This window comes from Mustela lutreola, chromosome 5 (genome assembly GCF_030435805.1).
Source record: "Mustela lutreola isolate mMusLut2 chromosome 5, mMusLut2.pri, whole genome shotgun sequence".
Classification (NCBI taxonomy): domain Eukaryota; kingdom Metazoa; phylum Chordata; class Mammalia; order Carnivora; family Mustelidae; genus Mustela; species Mustela lutreola.
In genome coordinates, this window is record NC_081294.1 from 41,265,988 (window position 1) to 41,286,940 (window position 20,953).

Sequence of the window (20,953 nt, forward strand, 5' to 3'; positions counted from 1 at the left end):
ATGTAGAAATGGCCACGCCCCGTGACGCATGCGCTCAAAAATGCTGGCTATCGTCAACATTACCGTCCTTAGTAATAACGCTTAGCGTACGGCTTAGCCTGTATGGTCAGTAAACGTTAATTATCGTGGTGGGCCTTGACTTAAGTACCACTGTTCTAAGGTATGTAGCGTAAGGCCTGGCATAGGCGCTTTCTCAATGTTAGTTATAATACTAACAATAAGGAAGCTTAGTGGGTGACCCGTAGTAAGCACTCCTTGCAGTGCAATTGCCGGCCTCGCGCTCGTGATCAGCAGTTAGTATTTCCCGGGAGCCTCTGCACCTGGGTGCTGCCACACTCCTTCCTTCATCACGCCTCCTAGCCGGCATGCTAACCAGCTTCCTGGGAGCTGAGCACTTTCTCCCTCCAACTCTTTATTAAGCGTCAAGCCCACTTGATCCTCTCAGCGCGGAGACAAATGAGGCTTTTGCATGTCTCCTGAGCTGCCCTCATCCCTGGGCCCAAGCCCAGGCTCCCCGAGGGGTGTGCTGGCAGCCAAGCCCGGCTTCTGTTCACCAACTCCACCCACACAGCCAGCCCTGTGCTTGCGGCAGGCCCCTCAGTCCCCCGGGGCCAAGGTTCCCCGGAGTAGAAGAGTGAACTCTACACACCCTGCCCTCAGGTGTCTCCCGTACTCCTTTCCCCTTCCCCACACTGGATCCTGGCAAAGAGGGATTTTTGGTAGGGGAGGGTAGATGATGGTAATTACAACAGCTAACACTTGCATGGTACCCACGCTAACAGACCTTGTGCTATGTGCTCTAGGAACATGAACTCACTAAAGCTCACAACAGACAGGCAGATAGTGTTATCATTCCCATTTTATCAGTGGGGAGACTGAGGCACAGAGAAGTAACTGGCTTGCTCTAGACGAGGCAGGTAAGCAGTGACGTAACTGGCCTTCAGACCCCAGAAGAATATTATGACAAACAAGGCATAGATTGCCCAATACACGGTAAAAACTTACCAGGGCCCAAGATTATACTTGGGCTGTTATTGTGAGTCAGATTTGACAGAAAGGCTCACTTGTCTCCCTATTGCGGAGTTTGGGACCCTTCAGTAATAAGTGAAGAGTCAAGTATCCTGTGGTCTACAGAAGCCATCCACCTGCTGGGGGCAGGGAGTGGAGATTTTCAGGTTCGAGGTAAAATTCATGTATCATAAAAGTAACCATTTTCCAGTGTACAGTTCAGTAGCTTTTAGGATATTGACAAGGCTGTACAACGACCTCCTCTATCTAGTTACAAAACATTTTTACCCCAAAAGGAAACGCATACCCACTGAACACTTCCCATTCCCACTCCCGCTAGAGCCTGGCAACTACGAATGTGCCATCTGTCTCTATAGTTTACCTATTTGAGCAATTTCATGTAGACGGAATCCTACAGTACATAGGCTTTTATGTCTGGCTTCTTTCACTTAGCACAGCATTTTTTCTAAATCCATCCGTGTTGTCACACGTATCAGTGTTTCCTTCCTTTTTATGGCTGAATGCTATTCCACTGTGTGGATACAGCATGTCTGTGTGTCCAGACAGGGATTTTAAAAGAGCCATTCCATATGGTGAGTGCTGTGAAATGTGTAAACCTGGTGATCCACAGACCTGTACCCCTGGGGATAAAAATACATTATATATTTATTTTAAAAATTAAAAAATTAAAAAAAAAAAAGAGCCAGTCTGAGTCACAGAGGTTGTCCCGCTGACATACAGGCAGAACTTTGAGAAACCTCATCCTGCAACGGTCAAGAGAAGTCCGGGGAAGAAAGCTGCTGTGAGAGTACATCCTGGCTTGGATCCGGGCTTGAAAATCTAACCGCCTACTGAAATGGAAGAGAAGTGCCAGGAGGCAGACAGCAGGGAGGGTCACTGACCACCTGCCAGGTCGAAAAGCATTCAGATACCGAAAAACAAAAAAAACACTGTGCTAGGCAAATAGAACCTTTGGGTGAGCTGGGTTCCTTCACTGCTCTGTTCATAAGCCTGACTGGGTGGTCTGGAAGACTATGGGACCAGGTCTGGCTTGGGCCTTAAAATCTCCACTAATGCAGGGAAAAAAAAAAGAAGTTTGGCAAATTGCATTTCAATGTCCCGCAGAGAGACGGGTGGGTTCCCAAACGTTAAGTAACCCAAAAGAATAACCCAAATGTGCGGTGTGCCATCACCGGTTGGAGAGACAAGGCTGATGTTTCCTGTTCTGGGGATTAGGAAGAGCCTTACCATCGGCTGAGGGACAGCTTTGGAGATTCCAATCTTGGCCTCTGAGTCAGCTCACAAGGAAATAGCTAATCCCTCCACTCCGTAACTTCTACGCGAGGTTTGAACTGCAGGACCTGTACTGTCTGGGACAGTGTCTGAGGACAAGGGTATGACTCATGGAACCAGGAGTCTAACCAGCAAAAGGTGTTAACTTCCTACAAGAAGTCAAGACATTCCTCTGTCTTATACAACTGGTTCTTTATCCCATCACATTCCAAAGGAACAGAGTTGGAGTGTCAAGGAGTACTCAGCCCTATGGTTCTCCACTTTGGAATCCTAAATTCCTGGGGAGCTTGTCACAGATTATCAGGCCCCACCCCCAGGAGCTGACTTCAGGGGCCTCCCGGGAGCCCAGGAATCTGCATTTTACCAGGCTTCTGGACAACTGGGCCACAGCTCCCTCTTGGGCAAACCCCAGTCTAGTGAGTATTCTGATAGAAACTCACTCTGGAATTGTAGCTGTCAAATCAGAGTCTAAATTGTACTGTTTGTCTAAATCTTGGAGCCCAGTTTGGAGAACTTAACTGGCCTAAAACAGAATAATATGTTTCTTTTGTTTTATTAATTCACTCCATGAGTATTTAATGAGACTCTGCAGTCCCTGCAGCTGTTTCTACAGATAAGACAGATGTGAATCCCGCTCCTGGTAGAACTTACATTCCAATCTACTTCACTGGATAGGAGCAAATAATTCATTTTTTCTATACAGCGAAATCTGTGAAGATGAAAACACAGACTCCCCAAGGGATGGGAGGGAAAGTAAACATCCACTAGGGTAACTACCTCATTATATGTCTCCTCTATAATATCCTTGCTGAGCATGTACCCACCCAATGTGTACTTACATACTTCTAGGGACAGGGAACTCACACTCAGAATGGACCCATTCAGTCCTCAGACAATGGATTTTCTTTCCCTGAAACTTCTGCCCTTGGTCCTTGTTCTACGTTACAAGACGTGCAGAACAAGTTCATTGCTCTTCCCTTAGAGAGGCATTAAAATACTCAAAACTCTTTTCCACCATTCTTCTAAGTCTTCTCTTCTCCACAAGGAAGACCCTGCCTTATGGCCTAATTTTGGGTCCCCTCTCTGTCCTGGTTACCATCATCTTCGGGGTGCCTTTCATCCTGTGTCTCATTTTAAAACACAGAGGTGGGGGCACCTGAGTGGCTCAGTCTGTTAAGCATCTGACTCGGTTTCAGCTTGGGTCATGATCTCATGGTCGTGAGATAGAGCCCCACATCAGGCTCCATGCTAGTGCAGAGTCTGCCTGAGACTCTCTCTCTCTCTCTCAAATTAATAAATAAAATACTAAAATAATAATAATAATAAAATAAAATAGAGAGGTGGAATCCAACCAGTCATTCATTTATGTCTTTATGAAACACACATGAGCCAGGTGCTGTTTTAAGCCCTGGGGAGAAAGCCCATGGTAGAGAGTAATGGCCTTCTTCACTCAGGATGCTGTCTTTCTGTCTGTATCACGTCATTGAGCTCAGCCAACCACCACTTCCTAGGGGTCTTCATGAACAGATCACTTTTCATACTGTAATTTACCTAAGTCTGTTGCTCACAACCAACAAATATCTTCCCTCTTTAGATGCTATCTCGCCAACTCCCAAACTTCTGATTCCTTTCCATCTCTAATATTTCCTTTCTCCCTTTTGATTCTCCCCTTTCACTTCTTCTATAAACCAGCTTTCCTATGAGATGAATACTTAAGTCATTTGTGGCTCAGCTCTATTTCAGAACAGATTATGTGAGCGACGTGGAGAGACCATTGAGTCTAACCTCCTCTCTTAACTCATCATTGCCCCCCGCTTAAGGACTTCTGCCCGACCTTTTCCCTTCATATGCCTCTTTCCCTTCATCTCACCACCTTCTGAGACATCCGTATCCCCCTCACCCATTTCCTGCAGTGACCTGTGACATAGGCTTCCTGCCGGAGCCCCAGGGGTAAACAGCTCCTAGTGGATTCCACAGTATCCCGGACCGGAAATGCTCTCTTGAATAACTCCCCAAAGCAAGCATCCCCACCCACCACTGGCAGCAGACACACCCTGTGATGACCAGGCTTGGTTGAGCCACAGACCGGGAGTCCCTCTACTGGGCTCCAGGAGCCATTGCACCTTACGTTAGCAAGAATTAAACGGCTATTGAATTACTAAGAACCCATGAGAAAAATCAGCAAACGAAACTGAAAGATCCTGATCTATCTCATAAATGACAAACTGGGCCTAGAATGAAAAGCTTGGAGATGAAAACAATCTCCAGCACCATCCAAATCCCACCTCATTGTTATATTCCGATGAAGAAACCGGAAGGGAAGAGAGAACGTGTTAGGAGCCAAGCAGAGACAAGAATCCAAGCTGAGAAACAAGATCCCAGGATCCTTACCTCAGGCCTATCCTCTCTCCATTTGGGGGGCTAATTTTTCAACTTCACACCACCCGCCTGTCGCTTGGCCAGCATTCCAGTCCTGGGGGTTCCAGGCAACAAACCATAATGGAAAGCATATCCTAAAAACAAAGTCAGACAAACAAATGCCATCTGGGTGCCCAGGAATCCAGCTATTTGCTGGCCCCCTTCCTTTCTGGGCTGGTGATAAGAGCAATGGCACCAGAGGGATAATATGTTCCTACTTTTCCTTCTAATCCACGACACCTGTTTCTTCTTTGGGGAATGTGTAATATTTGGGGCTTCTTCTCAACATGTGACAAGCCACCTGTTGTTCATGCCTTTCCAAATTGGCCTCTCGAGTTTGGGGCTGGCCAACTGGACAGCCCCCCACACAATAAAATGCAGGCATTTGCAATATACTAAATTTGCAGAGTCTGGGGCCTCTAAGGAATTAGCAGCCATCCTCCAAAGCCAACTCCTCGTCACGGCCCCACCCCCCCACTTCCGGCGATAGCTCTCAGACCCTGTCCGACGTCTTTGAAGACAAAGGAAGGTTGGAGGTCACCATGGTCGGCGCTTTATTTCACCTCCACTGCCATTCATTCATTCAACGACTATTCACCGAGCACCTGCTGTGTGTCACTCACTGCCAATCATGCACTCACCCTTTCACCCTGCAAACATGGATGGGGCCTCTGCCGAGAGCCAGATCCCATGCTGCCTGCTGCAGGAGGGCCAGCAATGAATAAAACTCAGCCCTGCCCGGAAGCGCTTCTAATTTAGTTAGGGCCCTGAATGCACAGGCCACTGTGATTTGAGGTCGTGTGTGTTAGGAAAGATACCAGGAACTATGGACCGAAACGAAGAGAGAAGTCAGTCCCAGCTGGCAGGTAAGAAAGTTTGCAAGAAGATGCTGTGTGAGACCTGGACCTTGAGGCATGGGTAGGATTTGGACAGGTGGAAAGAGTGGGAGTGGCTGATCGATGGAGCTGCAAAAAGCCTGGTTCCCCAGGGGGTCCTCCTGCCTGCTGCGTAGGGGAGGTGTGCTGCCAACAAAATAAAGGGAGGTGAGGGGTGGCAAGAGAACTCAAGGGGTGAAAGGTCTGAACCTTTGTTATTTTGTTGGTCCCCTTAGGTTCTGAGGTTTGGCACCCCATCTGCAAACAGGCAGCCCGGGCAGAGAAGAAGTTAAAGGTAAGCAAGCTGGTAGAAATACCAGACCACACTTCCTGCCTCTGGTTGGGGGCACTGTACTTTAGAGGGGATCTTTCCTTAATACGCACCCTCCCAGATGCATGCCTATATCACTAGATTTCCTTCATGGGAACACCTGCCTCATGGCGCATTTGAGAGGATAAAGACATGGGATGTGAGAGCACTTTGAAAACTGTCAAATTGTGAGGTTTTAGCATTTCTGGGGCCAGGCCTTCGACTTAGCGTTGCTCATCAGGACGGTGGCCTTGTTGAAGCCAGCGTGGAGACGTGCTGGGGGTTTTCCCCAGCCTCAGGTCATGTATTAGGAAGAATAGAGTTGACAGGGCGCCTGGGGGGCTCAGTGGGTTAAGCCGCTGCCTTCGGCTCAGGTCATGATCTCAGGGTCCTGGGATCGAGTTCCGCATCGGGCTCTCTGCTCAGCAGGGAGCCTGTTTCCTCCTCTCTCTCTCTCTCTCTCTGCCTGCCTCTCTGCCTACTTGTGATCTCTCTCTGTCAAATAAATAAATAAAATCTTAAAAAAAAAAAAAAAAAAAGAATAGAGTTGACAGTGGGAACTGACAGTTTGTAAAGCATCTTCACAGCCACTTTGCTTCCTTTAACCCTGTGGATCAGATGGCACAAGGCATTGTATGTTCTCTTTGCTGGTATGAAAGTCACAGTCTAACAAGGGTGGTGGTTTGCCCATAGTAACGCAGCAGGCAGAAACACAGCCAGTGTCCCCAGGCACGCGCCAGGCCACCTGCGGTCCTATGTCCCTCTGAATTACTGTGCTCTGACTAGTCCCAGGAAGTCCTGTGAATTCGGGGTTCTTGATCCAAGGACCGTAGGGAGGAACCCAGCTCCTGAGTCCTTGATGCTGTGGGGCAGAAAGCCGGGTGCATGCTGGGGGACAGGCACTTGATGACATCAGAAGTGCCTCTACCTTTTGCACTTTTTGCACATCAATAGATGTGCAAATTATACATCAATAGATGTATAATTGATGTATAATTGGGTCTCAGCCGTATGTTTTTTCCCCCTGTTTCTTCCAAATCCTCTCCATTTAAGATGTAAAAAGACCTAACTGCCCTTTCCTTCCTCAATTTCCTTCCTACCTTTTTGGTGGCATTTCTCAAATTCCGTTATCTTTCTATAACCCCGATGCTTTTGCTACATCCGTGCACCACCTGTATCATTACAGACTTAATATTCTTCCTGAAATCAACCCACCACTCTTCACTTAAAGGAGCTTATTTTAATGTAAATCTTGATATCGCCAAGTGGAAACCCAGTATTACTTACTCTAAATAGAAGGTAACCATAAAATACCTCCCATGAAAATAAAATGTTTTTTAAAAACAAATCTTAGAAATTCCAGCTGGATGGTGTTGCCTCTACTCTCTTTGTTTAAAAAAAAAAAAAAGGGAAATGAACAACAGTGGAGACAGTTGCTGAAATACATCAGCACTAAGTTAAGACCTCCTCCTTGATGTGCGGGAGATGAATGAAATACAATTTTACATTTTACTCTCTCATTCTGCAACTCAGTATCATCAAATGCTCCCCCTAAATTCATCTTGCCAGAGTCACCACCCATTCAGGAGGCAGTTTGGGAGACGCTGCTGTAAAGCCCCAGGTAGAATGCTTCCATTCTAAACTGTGGCCTGAGACATCTGGCAGGCAATGTCGCAGTCCCTCAGACCAGCCCCTTCATGTTACAGATCTCGAATCTGGGATCTCTGAAATCACATAGTTCATTCACTAGGGACTCTTAGTTCCCCATCTGTTTTTGTTTGTTTGTTTGTTTGTTTTTTAATTTTTAATGATTATTCCATAATTTTTTTATGTTATGTTCATCCCCATACAGTACATCATTAGTATTTGATGTAGTGACTACATCATAGCCCCTCCTTCTGCCGAGGGAGCCATTAACACCTCATTGTCTTTGTTCAGGGAAAGATTTTTTTAAGCTTATCACTAAGGCTGATGTCAGTTTGCAATGGATACACTGTGAAGAATCAGTACTTTCTGCAAATTACAGGAAGTTGAACGTGCTTGTACATTTCACATAAACAAACTCCTAAGGAATGAGTCCCAACCAATTTTATTCAGTTAAAGTAAATACAATATTGGCAGGATAACCCCAAATGAAAAGTTTCATGAATAAATACTTACCTAAAAGGTCAATTACAAATATGTTTAAAAAAAAATACACAAATCCAAATTCTGTCCAGCAGCCTGAAGTCCTGCACATTTCCCATTTCATGCACACTCAGACATTGATTACAAAGGCAGAAAATAAAGAGAAAGTACAGAAAGCTGGCAAGTGTATTTAACCGCGTTGTTGCTGTTCCCTAAAGAGCAGCCTTCTTCCTCCCTGCCCGTCCTCCCCTCCCCACTGGTGGGAGATGAGGCTTCTCACTCCTTCTATATCATCTCTCCCACAGCATAGGCGGACGTCCGAAACTTCCATCTCACCCCCCGGATCCAGCATTGGGTCACCCAACCGAGTCATCTGCGTACGTATCGCTTTTCAGCCCCCCAGAGGTCTTTGTTATCCGCAGGTCTGGTAATCTAAAGAGTTTCTAAGGATAGCCGAAGACAGCTGTCGGGTTTTCATCCAACTAACATCTCGTGTGCACCTGTCATGTGCTAGAGACTCTGTGCTAGGTCCCGAGACACAGCAGGGCACAGGGAGGGCCTTGCCGGCATGGAGCACAGAGCCTAGTAAACACAGTGTTATGGGGGATAAGGTCAACTTCAGCTGGAGCACAGGAAAGTCAAAGACAGAAGAGCCCTTGGTGAGCTCTAAAACCACCACAGTGGGCCTCCTTCCCCACTGCTTAAGTGAGCTAAGAGTGGGACAAAAATCTGGGGTCAGAGTGGCATGCAGAGTGGGGAGTAGGGGGAGATATGGCTGTGTGATAAGGAGGCAAGCACAAGCAGGCATCTGTACCCCCCATCCTCAGAGACACTGAAACAGAGACACTCATCATTGCAGAGACATGGAAGAAAGGACAAGAGTGGAGGTAGATGATGTCAGAGGTCCTTTGGCTATAATCATTCATTCATTCATTCATTCATTCAACAAATGTGTGCTAAGTGTCTCCTCTGGGCTAAATTCTGGCTTCTGTGCTGGAAAACCGTGGTGAACCGCACCAACCTGATGCCCATCCTCATGACCTTGAATATATAACCCCAAGGAGAAGCAGTCGCAGTTCTGGTATGTGCTAGGAAGGAAAAGTACAAGGTGCTCTAATGATGCTGCAGAGGGACAGAGGGACAGAAGGACAGGCCATCTAGGGCCACCTGGAAAAAGAGGAAGAAACATTTAAGTTCAGACCTGACAGAGAAACAGAAGTAACTTAAAGCAGGTGAGGGAGGCAGGGCCAGAGAGGACAGAGACGAGCCAAGGAGATGGGCCATCTGACTGTGGACTGTTCCAGCCTTCCCCAAGCCCCCAAGTTGGAAGGGCCAAGAAGACCAAAGCTGGGGAGAGAGGATGGAGGGAGAAGAATGGTCTAGAGCAGGAAGACGGCTCCTGATTAAAAGTTTTAGATACAGTCCCCAAACCAGCCAGCTCTGGGTGGGCCCTGGCCACCATCGCTCCATTATTATTTTACCCCAAATCCACATCTAGTTTCCTCCTTGATCCCTGGATAATGCTCACTAATGGAGCTGTTTCCTTTCCTTTCTTCCTCTGTTCAAATGAAAATCAGACATAAGAGTTATCACTGACAGCAACTTCCATGTGGTCAATACTGCCTTGCGGCTCCCACAGAAGAAAATCTCTTTGATCACAGGCCGTCCTCATTGAAGATTCCTGTCCAGAACAAGACAGATGATTATCGCTCCCCCTCCCGAGCCGGTGCTATGAATGGGGCCAGACACAGCAGGATTAATGAGCTAGATTTCAGGGTCTACACAGTGGAGAAGGTTATTAACAAACTGATCGTGTCTCCAGGAGAGTTACTAGGATATGCAAACTTGGGAGATATAGATAGATGATGATAGATAGATAGATAGATAGATATGGCAGGTCTCTAAGATCAGCTCCATAGAGACGAACAAGGGCAGCCGGGCACACCTGCCACTGGGCCGTCCATCTGGGGCTCGCACACCAAGCTCAGCGACCCGCGCATGCGGGCAGAGGCATGCGTCTCCCCTCTCATACTCTCCTTTCTTGCCTGTTATAACGCCTCACCTTCAGCCGCTCTGGGGAATGACCCCACAGGTCACGGGGGCCGTATTTTAAATCAAACCATTCTAAAGGTGGCTTCCCAACTCAGGGAAGAAACCAACCGACCACTTTCGGGGCACGCAATAACAGGCAAAGAGAGAGAGTGTGTGTGTGTGTGTGTGTCTGATTTTCATAAATGCTGAGGTTTGGTGTTAAAATAGAATCATCAGTGAATGAGGTGGGGGGCAGGTCTCTCAGACTTTGCCCCACCCCCCACTGATGGCTAGAACCATCTTCGGGAGGTCTGACCTCGACCAGTTCCACGTGTTCTCTTCCTTCCTGCCTGCCTAATTATGTCAGGAAGCCTCTGTCCAGTCATTATGCCTCCAAACCTGAGGCTCATTTACAACCCCATGAACACAGTGGCTATAAGAGGAAATATAAATATAGTATTTGAGAGGTTTGGACTGAAGCGCCTGAGATGACTATTGATGGGTCAAGACAAGTTTGCAAGATGCTAAGAGCTCTCAAGGTCAAGATCTAACATCCCACGACAAAAGGCAGCAAGGGGACCATCCTAATAAAGCTCCCTTGACCCACACACCCCCAAATTGGCACAGACATGATGTCTAACCCAGGCAGGCTCTGGCAGAAATGAGATAGCACCCTTCTAAGGGTTTTACTGAAGATGGTTTTGTGAGGCAACCACTTACAGAGGTGTAGGTAGGGTTAGGGGACCCACAAGACATCGTGTGGCATCCAGAGTCTACAAAAGCAGGAGCTGTCACCACCCTAGGCCTAAAGAGAATGTCCAGTGAAAGCCGGAGCTGTGAAAGGCAGCCCCGGATGGGAGCTATGCCCACCGTGGCTGCTGACGGCAGGACAGTGTAAGGGGACATTGTCTCTCTCTATCACTCCCAGTATGCAGGTGCTCCCCACTGGCCCAGCCCAGCAGAAAGCCAGGGAGCCTCTGAAGCAGTCCATGGGGCCTCAGAGCCCAAATCAGGGAGAGGAGGAATGGATGGTGGATCTAGGAGCAACGGAGAATGAGCATCACAGTGTCTAAACAACAGGGGGCTGGGACAGGGACAGAATGGTGGAAGGACCTTGGAATATGTTTCGAATAGCAATGCTTGTAAGGGCTTTATGAAAGTTACTCTCTCTACAGTAGTTTTGGACTTGAGACTCACCTGAGCCCCCAGGCACTGGAAGAATGTTATTTGGATAAATACAGTTGCCTTGGAGTCTCTGTCTAGTGGCCTCTCAATTTCTCTCACATCAAGATCTTGAAAGTCACAGCAGTGGGGACAGATCCTGGCTGACCACAGCAGAAGCCAGGCACAGCAGGAGCAGCTGTAGGGTGCCGACATGGAAAGGACAGGGCTTCGGGAGCCCTGAGAAGTGGTCTGCCCCATGCAAGGGAAACTGTCTCTTAATCCATGCTATTCTAGAGGACTGGGCTCAGCCAAGGTCAGGTAACAGCTAGAGGCTTGTCTCAATTAGATATAGGGTCTGCTTTCTGAGGGCAGCCCTCTGCCAGCTGTAGACAGTGAGCTCCCCACCCTGTAAAGCCAACAGAGGCAGCTGGGAAGGCAAGTCCTAAGGCTAGACGGGCTGGGCTTGAATTCTGATTTTGCTACTTATTAGTTATGTAACCATGGACAAGTTCATTGACTTCTCTGTGCCTGTTTCCTTATTCAGAAAAGAAAATGGTATTAGTGCCTGCTAGTGGCACTGTGAGTTGTATGAGCTAAGGGAGTTAAGCCCTACCAGGGACTTCAGAGTCTGGCTCATCATAAGTGCTCACCAAACATGAGCTCAGGTTTCACTCTCTGTCTTCACCATCACCTTCAAGGAGCTGTGAGTGAGGATGTCCTCCCTGCATGGGTTCGGAAGGCAGTCCCCACCAAGGCTGGGTAGGTTCAGACAGATTCAGACCTACTGGCTAAGGGGCACCAAGCCCAGAACCGTCTGAGCTTCACCTGGAAAACAGTAATAACATTGACACGGACCTCACCAGAGCCATCAGGACACTTGGAGGAGATAATTCCTGCAAAGTGCAGGATCTCACACATAAAATGCACTCAACCAGTGTGAGCCCCCTTGGAAAGGAGGGCCTCTAAGACCTGCCGGGTTCTAATATTCTGTGCCTCTTCCATCCTAATATTCTGTTTTTAGTGGAAACTGGAGAAGCTTGTTTCCCCTGTGCCTGGTTTTTGTTTCCTCTCCTTTCCCTCTTATCTCTCTGCCTCTTTCCTGTACCTCTCCTCCTCCCCAGGCTAAAGTGGATAATGAGATCCTTAATTACAAAGACCTGGCAGCTCTCCCCAAGGTTAAGTCCATCTACGAGGTACAACGCCCCGACCTCATTTCCTACGAGCCTCATTCCAGATACACGTCCGACGAGATGCTGGAGAGATGTGGCTATGGAGAGGTATGGCGTCTCGCCCCTCTCTCCGGGGCGGTTGGAGGAGAGAAGGCCCACACGGTCCCCATCACTCCATCACACACACTTTGGCCTCCACAGTGTCAGCCCCTGCACTCTTTTAAACAGGAAGTTAGAGTCATCATTTAAAAATCGAGTGATTTCATCCAAAAATCTGGCTTTTCTTAAAAAATCAGAGCAGGTGTCTTTCCATTATTTGGAGTGGGGGGAAGAGCGCCTCCTATAGGCAGGAAATGGGCTCCCCATTTCTCCCTAGTTGCCACCACCCCGAGAACCCCAGCATTGAAGCCACAAACCTGTGACTGCTTATCCCTTGAATTACTGTTTGTCTCCTAGTGGAGTAATTTTATACGTGGCCCCCGGCTTTCATCCCTGACAGGCTCAGTGGCCACTTAGGTTTATAATCCCTGGTGCGTAGGTTCTCTGGGTTTTGCACCTGGCCTTAAGCCCCTATGCTCAAAGCAAGAGATGCTTTTTAAGAACTCAGCAGTTCTGAGTTCTTCTGGGTTGTCAAAAGCCACCTTTTGAAAGAACTACGTGGTTGATGGACAAGAGAAAGTGTTCTTTGGAGAAGGCAGGTGACCATTACCCTGAAGGTCCTGGCAGGCTATATCACAGGTGAGTCCTCACCCCATTCAGGGCCCCGGAGCAGAGATTGATGAGAGAGGAGCCCTGGCCTGGGGAGCAGGGACCTGGGTTCTTTTCCCCACTCCACTGCTGTCCCCTTCCTTTCTAAAGGAGTTAGCATTCTCTTGGTTGGAGAGCCCAAGGCTGAGAGTCCCGGGGCTCTGGCCCCTGAAATAGACCAGGGAGGGGGGACCAGCTAGAGACTGATGTCCCTGAAGCCAGAAATGGCACAGTGGGCCCACAGGCCAAAGCCAACTCCCAGATTTGTTTTGTTTCACTATCTTTTCTTTCAAAAATGTAAATTTTTGTAAATCTTTTCTTTCAAAAATGTAAATTAGTTGCCAACATTTAAACATGCAGAGATTTCACATAAGAACCTGCATTTCTCACTTGTCTTGGAAACGGAAAGAGTGGGGTTAACATGGGGGGCTGAGCAGCCACTGCCCTCTGCAGACGGGATGCTCCACCTCCAGCCCACCACACCGCCCACTGGCCCAACTCCCACGTGGAAGGCAGCAGCCCAGACCTTGGTTGGCCCAACCTTTGTGTCCCCAGCCCTGCACGTTGTCCTCATGAACCACAGAGTAGTCACGAACTGGTAGACAGGACAGGATCACGAAATGGGTTTGTGATAGATAATATGAGTTTGTGATAGATAATCCTGGGTCCAAGTGGAGACCCCACCACATTGTACCCAAGAGTCCCCAAGACACCCCATTCCCTCTCTGGGCTTCGGTTTCCCTTTGGTACATGAAGGGTGTGATTTCAGGTCTCCCTGCTACGTGTCAGCACTGCTGGTGTTCCAGCACACTCAGCGCGACTGCTGTCTGGGGAGGGAGGCCCCAAGCAGCTGCTGGCCCATCTCCGCTCGGCTGCCTAACCCCTCTTCCTCTCTCCCTCCTCTCTCTCCTCTGCTCCTTTCACGATGGCCTTCCAACTCTTCGCTTCTTAAGTCGCTGGGAACATTATCTCCCTACTCCCAGGTAACTGGATTAGTTTGGGGAGGGCTTTTCTATACTTGGGTCCCTTTAGGCAGACCGAGCAGACCCCCAGTTTCACTGCTCCCACCCAGCACCCCAGGGTGCTCCTGACCAGGTCACAGACAGCAGAATTAGGAGCATAACCTGGAGGAAGTAGCTGTAACATAAACAAACGGTAGAGGAAGTGCCTTTTCTACCCAAAGGGATCCTCCCTGGCGCTCCTGGAATCCTTGACCCACGGGTTCTATTCAAGAGACTCGGAGTGATGGGCGAAGGCCCCAAAACTTGTCTGCAGCTTTCCTCGGGCTATGTGTGTAACCCAGGGAGGGGGCCTTGGTATTCGGAAAGGCAGCACCATGAATTTTGGATCCTCAGCCCCCCTGAATCCTGGATTCCACATCACTGTCCCACCTGCCTGCTAGACACTTGGGCCACAGGCTTGCTTAATTGCCGGCCTGGCTCATGGCCCACTTCCTCTCCCAGGACATCTACGAGAACCTGGACCTCCGACAGAGAAGGGCCTCCAGCCCAGGATACATCGACTCTCCCACCTACAGCCGGCAGGGCATGTCCCCCACCTTTTCCCGCTCGCCTCACCACTACTACCGCTCCGGTAAGGAAGGGGGAAGCCCCCAAAGGAACAAGAGGAACCAGGGGGACCATGCAGTGGCTGACTGTTGCCCACAGCAGAGACAGCCCAGGGCTTCCCCCAGGATCTCCATCACAGCTCGGCCCTTTGGAGGCCGGTGACCACCCAGATGACCAGCCAGGCCTAACTGACATGCCCCTGGCCGGGGGAGAGAAGGGGCACCTGGAGTTGAGAAGCAGCAGGAAGGTGGGCGGTAAGCAGCCAGGAGAGGAGAGTGGCGGACAGCCCAGCAGCCCTGGCTGGAAGAAGCCTCCTCTGTCCTTGTCCCTTGGTCTGTCCCATCCAGAGGGCTGGAGGACTGGGCACAGGCCCAGCCTTAGCCCATTTGGTCAGGTCCTCCACAGCCACATGGAGGTCAGGGGTGAAGCAGGTGTTTGGGTGGAGGAAAGAAGCAATTGAAGGGGGTAGGGGAGCCAAGGGGTCCAAAGGCACCTTCCTGAAGCCCAGTGGAGTAAACGCTTATGGCCCACGAGCACTGACTTTTGGGGTGAGGCCAAAAAAGAAGGTCGAGCTTGTATCCGCAGACATGGTGCATGAGAGCACAGCCCCTCCCTGCCATCCCTGCTGTCATCACGTCACTGCTGCCTTAACTGCCACCGCGGTAATGCCTGTTTTCTCTGTGCCTCTGTTCTCTCTGGGGACCACTGCCTGCGCGCTCCAGGGCCCGAGAGTGGCCGGAGCTCTCCATACCATAGCCAGTTAGATGTGAGGTCCTCCACTCCGACCTCTTACCAGGCTCCCAAGCACTTTCACATCCCAGGTAGGCTGTCAGCCCGCAATTCCCGGCATGGGTGCATGCTAAATGGGGTCGCCGGGTGCCGGCACCGGCAGCGAGGAGAAGCCAGTTCCTGGGACCCTCCCTAACCAGTCTCCCACACTAACCCTCCCCTCGGTCCCCACGCCCATGGGCTTTAGTCTACCCACTTGACACAGCCAGCCCTGACCAAGCCTGCCAGGAAGCAGCCAGAGAAGGGCCTTGAATGTCTGAAAGCCTTGATGGGACGCAGCAGTAACCATGCTGAAAGTCACGTACTTTTGCATCAAAACTCTTGGGACAAAATCCCCATTCCCCCACTTGGAAGCCTGCGACCTTGGGCCAGTTCCTTAAATTCCCTGAGGCTTTCTGTTCTCTCTGTATAGCCCAGCACTGTTCTGGGTCCTGAGGCTGCAAATGTCCTCAGACTAGCCCAGATCCCTGCCTTCATGGTGTTTACACATGGGGAGAAAGTTAATAAATGAGTACACAAACAAGTAAAAGGGTAATTTCAGGTAAATGATGTGGGCAGTAAATATAACAAAACAAGGCATGTGATAGAGTGATTGGGGTGGGGAGGCTGGGCTAGGCAGGGTGGTCAGGAAGGGCTTCTTGGAGGAGGTGACATTGAGGCGGAAAGATGAGAAGGAGCCAGCCATGTGAAGATCCTGGGAAAACATCCTGGACAGAGGGCATATCAAGGGCAAAGGCCCTGGAACACTGAGCTGGTAGCAATCCAGCATGGCTGGAAGTGGTGAGCAGGAGGGCTGGTGATAGGAGAGAAGGGAAAGGCAGGAGCTCAGTGACACTGTAGATGGTCTGGACAAGGTCTCACCCTGAGTTCACTAGAGCTGGGTCTGGAACCTGGTCTTCCAACTCTGAGCTCAGAATTTCACTCCCCACTCACTTTTCCCCAGGATCGCATCCTGCTGTTTCATCCGTACCTTTCTCAACTGCCCCAGAAAGGTCCCATCCTGTCTGTTTTTGAGGGAGGGGGCGGCGGATCATGCGGAATGGGCGGCTGCAGCATTCTGGGGACTTCCTTGTGGAATGAGGCGTGGCTGCTGGGTGGAAGCAGGGGGCACCTTCGTGCATGGGGTCCTGCTGAGCGCGTACCTCCTCGTGCATGCATGCCCACCATTCACGCCCGAGTCCCTTCCTCATCACAGTTAGAAGCCATCCATTCCTCTCCCCTCACCTTTCTTAGAACCTCACGTGTTGAGGTGGGAAGTTGAGTTTTGGAAGAGCGTGTCCACCAAGGAAAATAGTGGACCCTCGGGAAAGATGGGGACAGCCTCTCTTTCTGAGATCAGCTGACCAACTCCTGTCTCCTTCCTCTTCTCTCTCTCTCTCTCTCTCTCTCTCTCTCTCTCTCTGTTCCTCTCTGTCTCCTCCCCATCGTCAATTCCTTGCCTGCCTGGCAGCTGGAGAAAGTAACATCTACCGGAAACCCCCGATCTACAAACGGCATGGTACGGTCTGGGCAGAGAGGGCGTGGCCAGACAGGGGGCGGGGCCATTAGCCACCTGTGCGGATGGTCAGCTGGGGTCACCAAGAGGGACGCCTGCAAGGCTGCAATTATGTCTCTCTTGGGGGCTCTGCCCCAATCACTTGAGGTGACACTGGAGAGGCGTTTGGTGTCACTTCAAAGGAGCAAGGAAGGCCTCGTGTCCCCTAAATGTTTCCCCACCTCCTTTCCAACTGCCCTTCCTGCTGTCTGGTGTCCTAAATTCCAGGTGCAGAGCAACACGTGTCAAATGCGCGGACCACTGGGAGCACTCCCAGGCGTGGCTGCTCAAACTTTGATGGTCGTTGGAATCATGTGGGATGCGTACAGGTTCCTGCGCCCCAGCCCAGACCTACTGAATCGCAATTTTGTGTTTGTAACAGTTTCTCCGTGTGATTCCAAAGCCCGCCCCGGCTTGGAAACCGCTGCTTTAAGCTATTCTCAGTCACAGTGTCCTGAGAATAAATGAAGGCTTGGGAAGGAGACATGGATAAGAAAGGAGTGGGGCTTCGATAAGGGTGCCTTCATTCTTCCATTCATTCATTCAATGTTTCGTCGAGAATGGTCTATCAACCCCCTGTACCTGAGAGACTTAAAAAGCAGGTGCCCTGGCCCCTGCTCTGCCCTAGACTTTCATATTAGAAATACTGGGAGTGTGAGCTAGGAATCTACACGGGAACTGGCCTCATTCATGATTCCTACCTGCACTCCATATGAGAAGCACCAAGTCAGGCAGCACCAAGACCCCTGGTTCCTTCTTGCAAAGGCACTTACTGAGCCTCAGCAGACAAAGCACACCCCTTGCCTCTGGGATGCAGAGAGGCGGGGGCTACCCTGTGTTGCCCTCCCTGCAGGTTACCTGGGCAACCAAGGGGAGCACACAATGGGAGAAGCACAGAAACACGGGTGGAAACAGTCCAGGACTGGGATCTGAGCTCACTGAGCTGATTTGGTGGGGGTGGGGGGGAGTTCTACCAATATAAATGATGGCTCTGGCTTAAGACCTGACAATTTAGACAAACGTCCTCAGTTTCAGAGGGGCCCAGGCTGGGCTCCAGGTGAGTCTGTGAGCACATGCATATCTCTGTGTGGCTGTGGGGTACAAGCCATGCACCCCGAGGGGTCACAGAAAGGTACTGACCCTGACAAAGCCAATTTGTCCCGGAGAAGCCCCCCAGGTCTGCTACGCCTCAGGAATGTGTGTGAATTCTCCAGATGGGCTCTGAGGGGCAGCACCGGAGCGGGCTCAGGACAAGTTTGGAGTGGGGGTAGACTGCATGGATCAGTGGGCACATGAAAAGGCTGAATGGCATCCATTGGGGTGGGCAGAACCACCCAAGACCCCGGTCTAAGAGAATCTGCAAGCTCTAGAAGTTTTGGAAGCCCAGTGCTGCAGGGGAAGGGTGCAGAGGCAGGAGCTGGCAAAGGGCCAAACCCAGACCCCTCTGCTGCTCTGGCAGTACAGGGTGTGGGACTGTCACTTCTCTCCTGAGAAACGTCAGGGGCCTGCTTGTTTCCCCAGCCCTCTCTCAGCCCTAGTCATCCTCTTGCCTGGCTTTGGGCAGGGCTAAAGTCGCTGCCCTGTCAAGATTGTGTCTGCACTAGGCCTGATGGTCCATGTGGTGGAAGCTTGAAGCTGGGTGGCACCGGATCCAGCAGGCCGGTTCAGACACTTACAGATAAGGAAACTGAGGCCGAGAAGGGTGGGATGTGTCCAGTGTTACAACCAAGTTCAGTGGCAGAGCAGGGGCCAGAACCCAGCACTGCTGATTCCCTGTCCAATGCTCCTTTCTTTGGGACGTATTGTCTCCCTAGGCAAGGTCTGGCATTTCAGTGTGAGGAGAAAGTTGAGAGGCCACATGGCTCTCCTTGGCAGTTTCCACCCTAGGTACTGCTCAAATCCCAGACAAGGCAGGCTTTTAGAGGCTGAGGAAGCTAAGGGCCCAGGATCACCTGGGACCCATCCCATCTTACTTAGAGGAGCCATGGCCCTAATGTTCATTGGGAACAGACCTGGGAGTCCATGGGATGTGGTAGCAGGAGCCCTGAGCTGGGGTCTCATTCAAGTCTCGTCTACTTGCTGTGTGGGCTTCAGCAAGCCCCTACCCCTCTCTGGCAACCAGAGTCCCAGCTGTAACATGGGGGGCTGGGCCTCGGGGCTTTTCCAGCCCTGATGCTCTGAGGCCCCAAAGTGTCCTCACCCCCCTGCGCCACAGCTTGGCCGGGACAGTTAAACAGTGTTCAGCATGCTTTTCTAGGACACTCTGCTTCCCTGAAGCTCTTCCCTTGTTTCCTTTGCAGGTGATCTGTCAATAGCAACCAAGAGCAAAACGAGTGAAGACGTCAGCCAGGCCTCCAAGTACAGTCCGGCCTACTCCCCGGACCCCTACTATGCTGCAGAGTCCGAGTACTGGACCTACCATGGGTCCCCCAAAGGTAACGTGCCCCACAGAGGAGCCTGGACCCGAGCCTTGTCACCCACGCCAGGGACACAGGGTTAGGACGGCAGCCCCCTCCTTCCACGATCATTGATTTATTCATTCATTTAGCAAACATGTACTGAGGGCCAGCCTTGGGCTCTAGGGAATCACTCGAAAGCAAAATAGACCAGGTCCCTGCCCTTGTGGAGGAGATCTAGGTTCCAGCTGGAGAGGGAGGTAAGGTGCAGGAAGGAGGTGACACACGAGAGGTGGGAGACGATGGCAGGGGCGTGCTGTCTAGCCTGCAATGTGCCGAAAGCTTCTCAAAGTAGAGACTCAGCTGTCCCAGGAAGAGTGGTGCAGAGGTGGGCCAGCAGAGGACAGAATCACACCTGCAAAGCCCCCAGGTGGGAGGGCAGCTTCCCCTGGAGGAAGGAAAGACTGTCAGCTTAACAGGGGGCCAGAGAGAGGGGGAAGCAGGTGAGGGATAAGGGGCCAGATCCCACGAGGCTTCGTGCCCTAAAGCAAGGATTTGGGTCTCTCTCCTGAACAGTAGGAAGCCACTGAAGGTGACAGGGTCAGGTGTGGGGGTTTAAGACCTCTCTTTGGCCATGGGGTGGAAAGCGGTTTGGAAGATAGAAAAGGCAATTTGTATGAATGGAAGACTTTCTTAGACACCCTGCTGGGGTCTTCATGGTCCTTGGGAGGCCATCCCACCCAGTTGGGCATCTCAGAGCTGTTTCTTTCAAGCACAGGGAGTGCATTTCCATCAAGCTCCTTTTTGATTCAGCACAAAACCCGTCCTAAATGAATGTTCATTCTGAGCAAATCTTCACAGGAGCTCAGAGACAGCTCCTTCCTTGCCCTCAGAAGAGTCTGCATTGGGAAAAGGAGCTAAGACACAAGCACAGCTACCCCCGAGGTAGACAGTCTGTCCCTGGGGTGGCTCCTTTCTCAGCCTGGCCCTGCCCCAGTCATGGCAAGATGAGCTCCAGCCCATCTAGGCTTCTGTCTTACCTAGGACAAAAAGAGGACGTCTCTATCCCACCAGCAGCAGCCAGAGGCCCAACATCGAAACTCATGAGCCATGTTGGGGCAATCAGTTTCACCTGCTCCTCACACCCAAGAATGCGAAGGGCTGCTGGGCCCCTCCATACAGGCAACCCAGGCAGAGGGGTGGTTCCCCAAAGTACACTCATTCAGGGCCACTCGGCTAGAAGGGAAGCCCCCACCTGTAGAGGCTCAGCGTCCCTCTGTGCCCTCTATCGGGGGCAGGCTGAATGAGGAGCACAAACAGGAGCTGATCCTAGCTGTCCTTTGGCAGCGGCCCGAGCCAGAAGGTTCTCATCTGGAGGAGAGGAGGAGGACTTTGACCGCAGCATGCACAAGGTAAGCAAGCTTCACCTGGACGAGATGAGGGTCTGATGATCACTTGCTGGTGACTGAAACCAAATTCAAACCCACTTACGGTAGAAAAAAGAAACATGTAGCTTTGCATAAC

The 20,953-nt window shown here is 50.6% G+C and overlaps 1 protein-coding gene across 3 annotated transcripts in view; it reads left to right on the plus strand.

Moving 5' to 3' along the window:
• Positions 1–20,953, plus strand: part of ABLIM3 (actin binding LIM protein family member 3) — a 109,004-nt gene that overhangs the window by 75,812 nt on the left and 12,239 nt on the right. For 2 of the 3 annotated variants that reach the window (XM_059173996.1, XM_059173993.1), the window contains exons 8-16: positions 5,831–5,889; positions 8,337–8,408; positions 12,348–12,503; positions 14,096–14,125; positions 14,606–14,735; positions 15,433–15,531; positions 16,950–16,997; positions 19,334–19,468; positions 20,777–20,841. In XM_059173996.1, coding sequence (XP_059029979.1) covers positions 5,831–5,889; positions 8,337–8,408; positions 12,348–12,503; positions 14,096–14,125; positions 14,606–14,735; positions 15,433–15,531; positions 16,950–16,997; positions 19,334–19,468; positions 20,777–20,841 — 794 coding nt within the window. The remainder of the gene's footprint in view (positions 1–5,830; positions 5,890–8,336; positions 8,409–12,347; positions 12,504–14,095; positions 14,126–14,605; positions 14,736–15,432; positions 15,532–16,949; positions 16,998–19,333; positions 19,469–20,776; positions 20,842–20,953) is intronic. The other variant, XM_059173995.1, reaches the window with a different exon arrangement.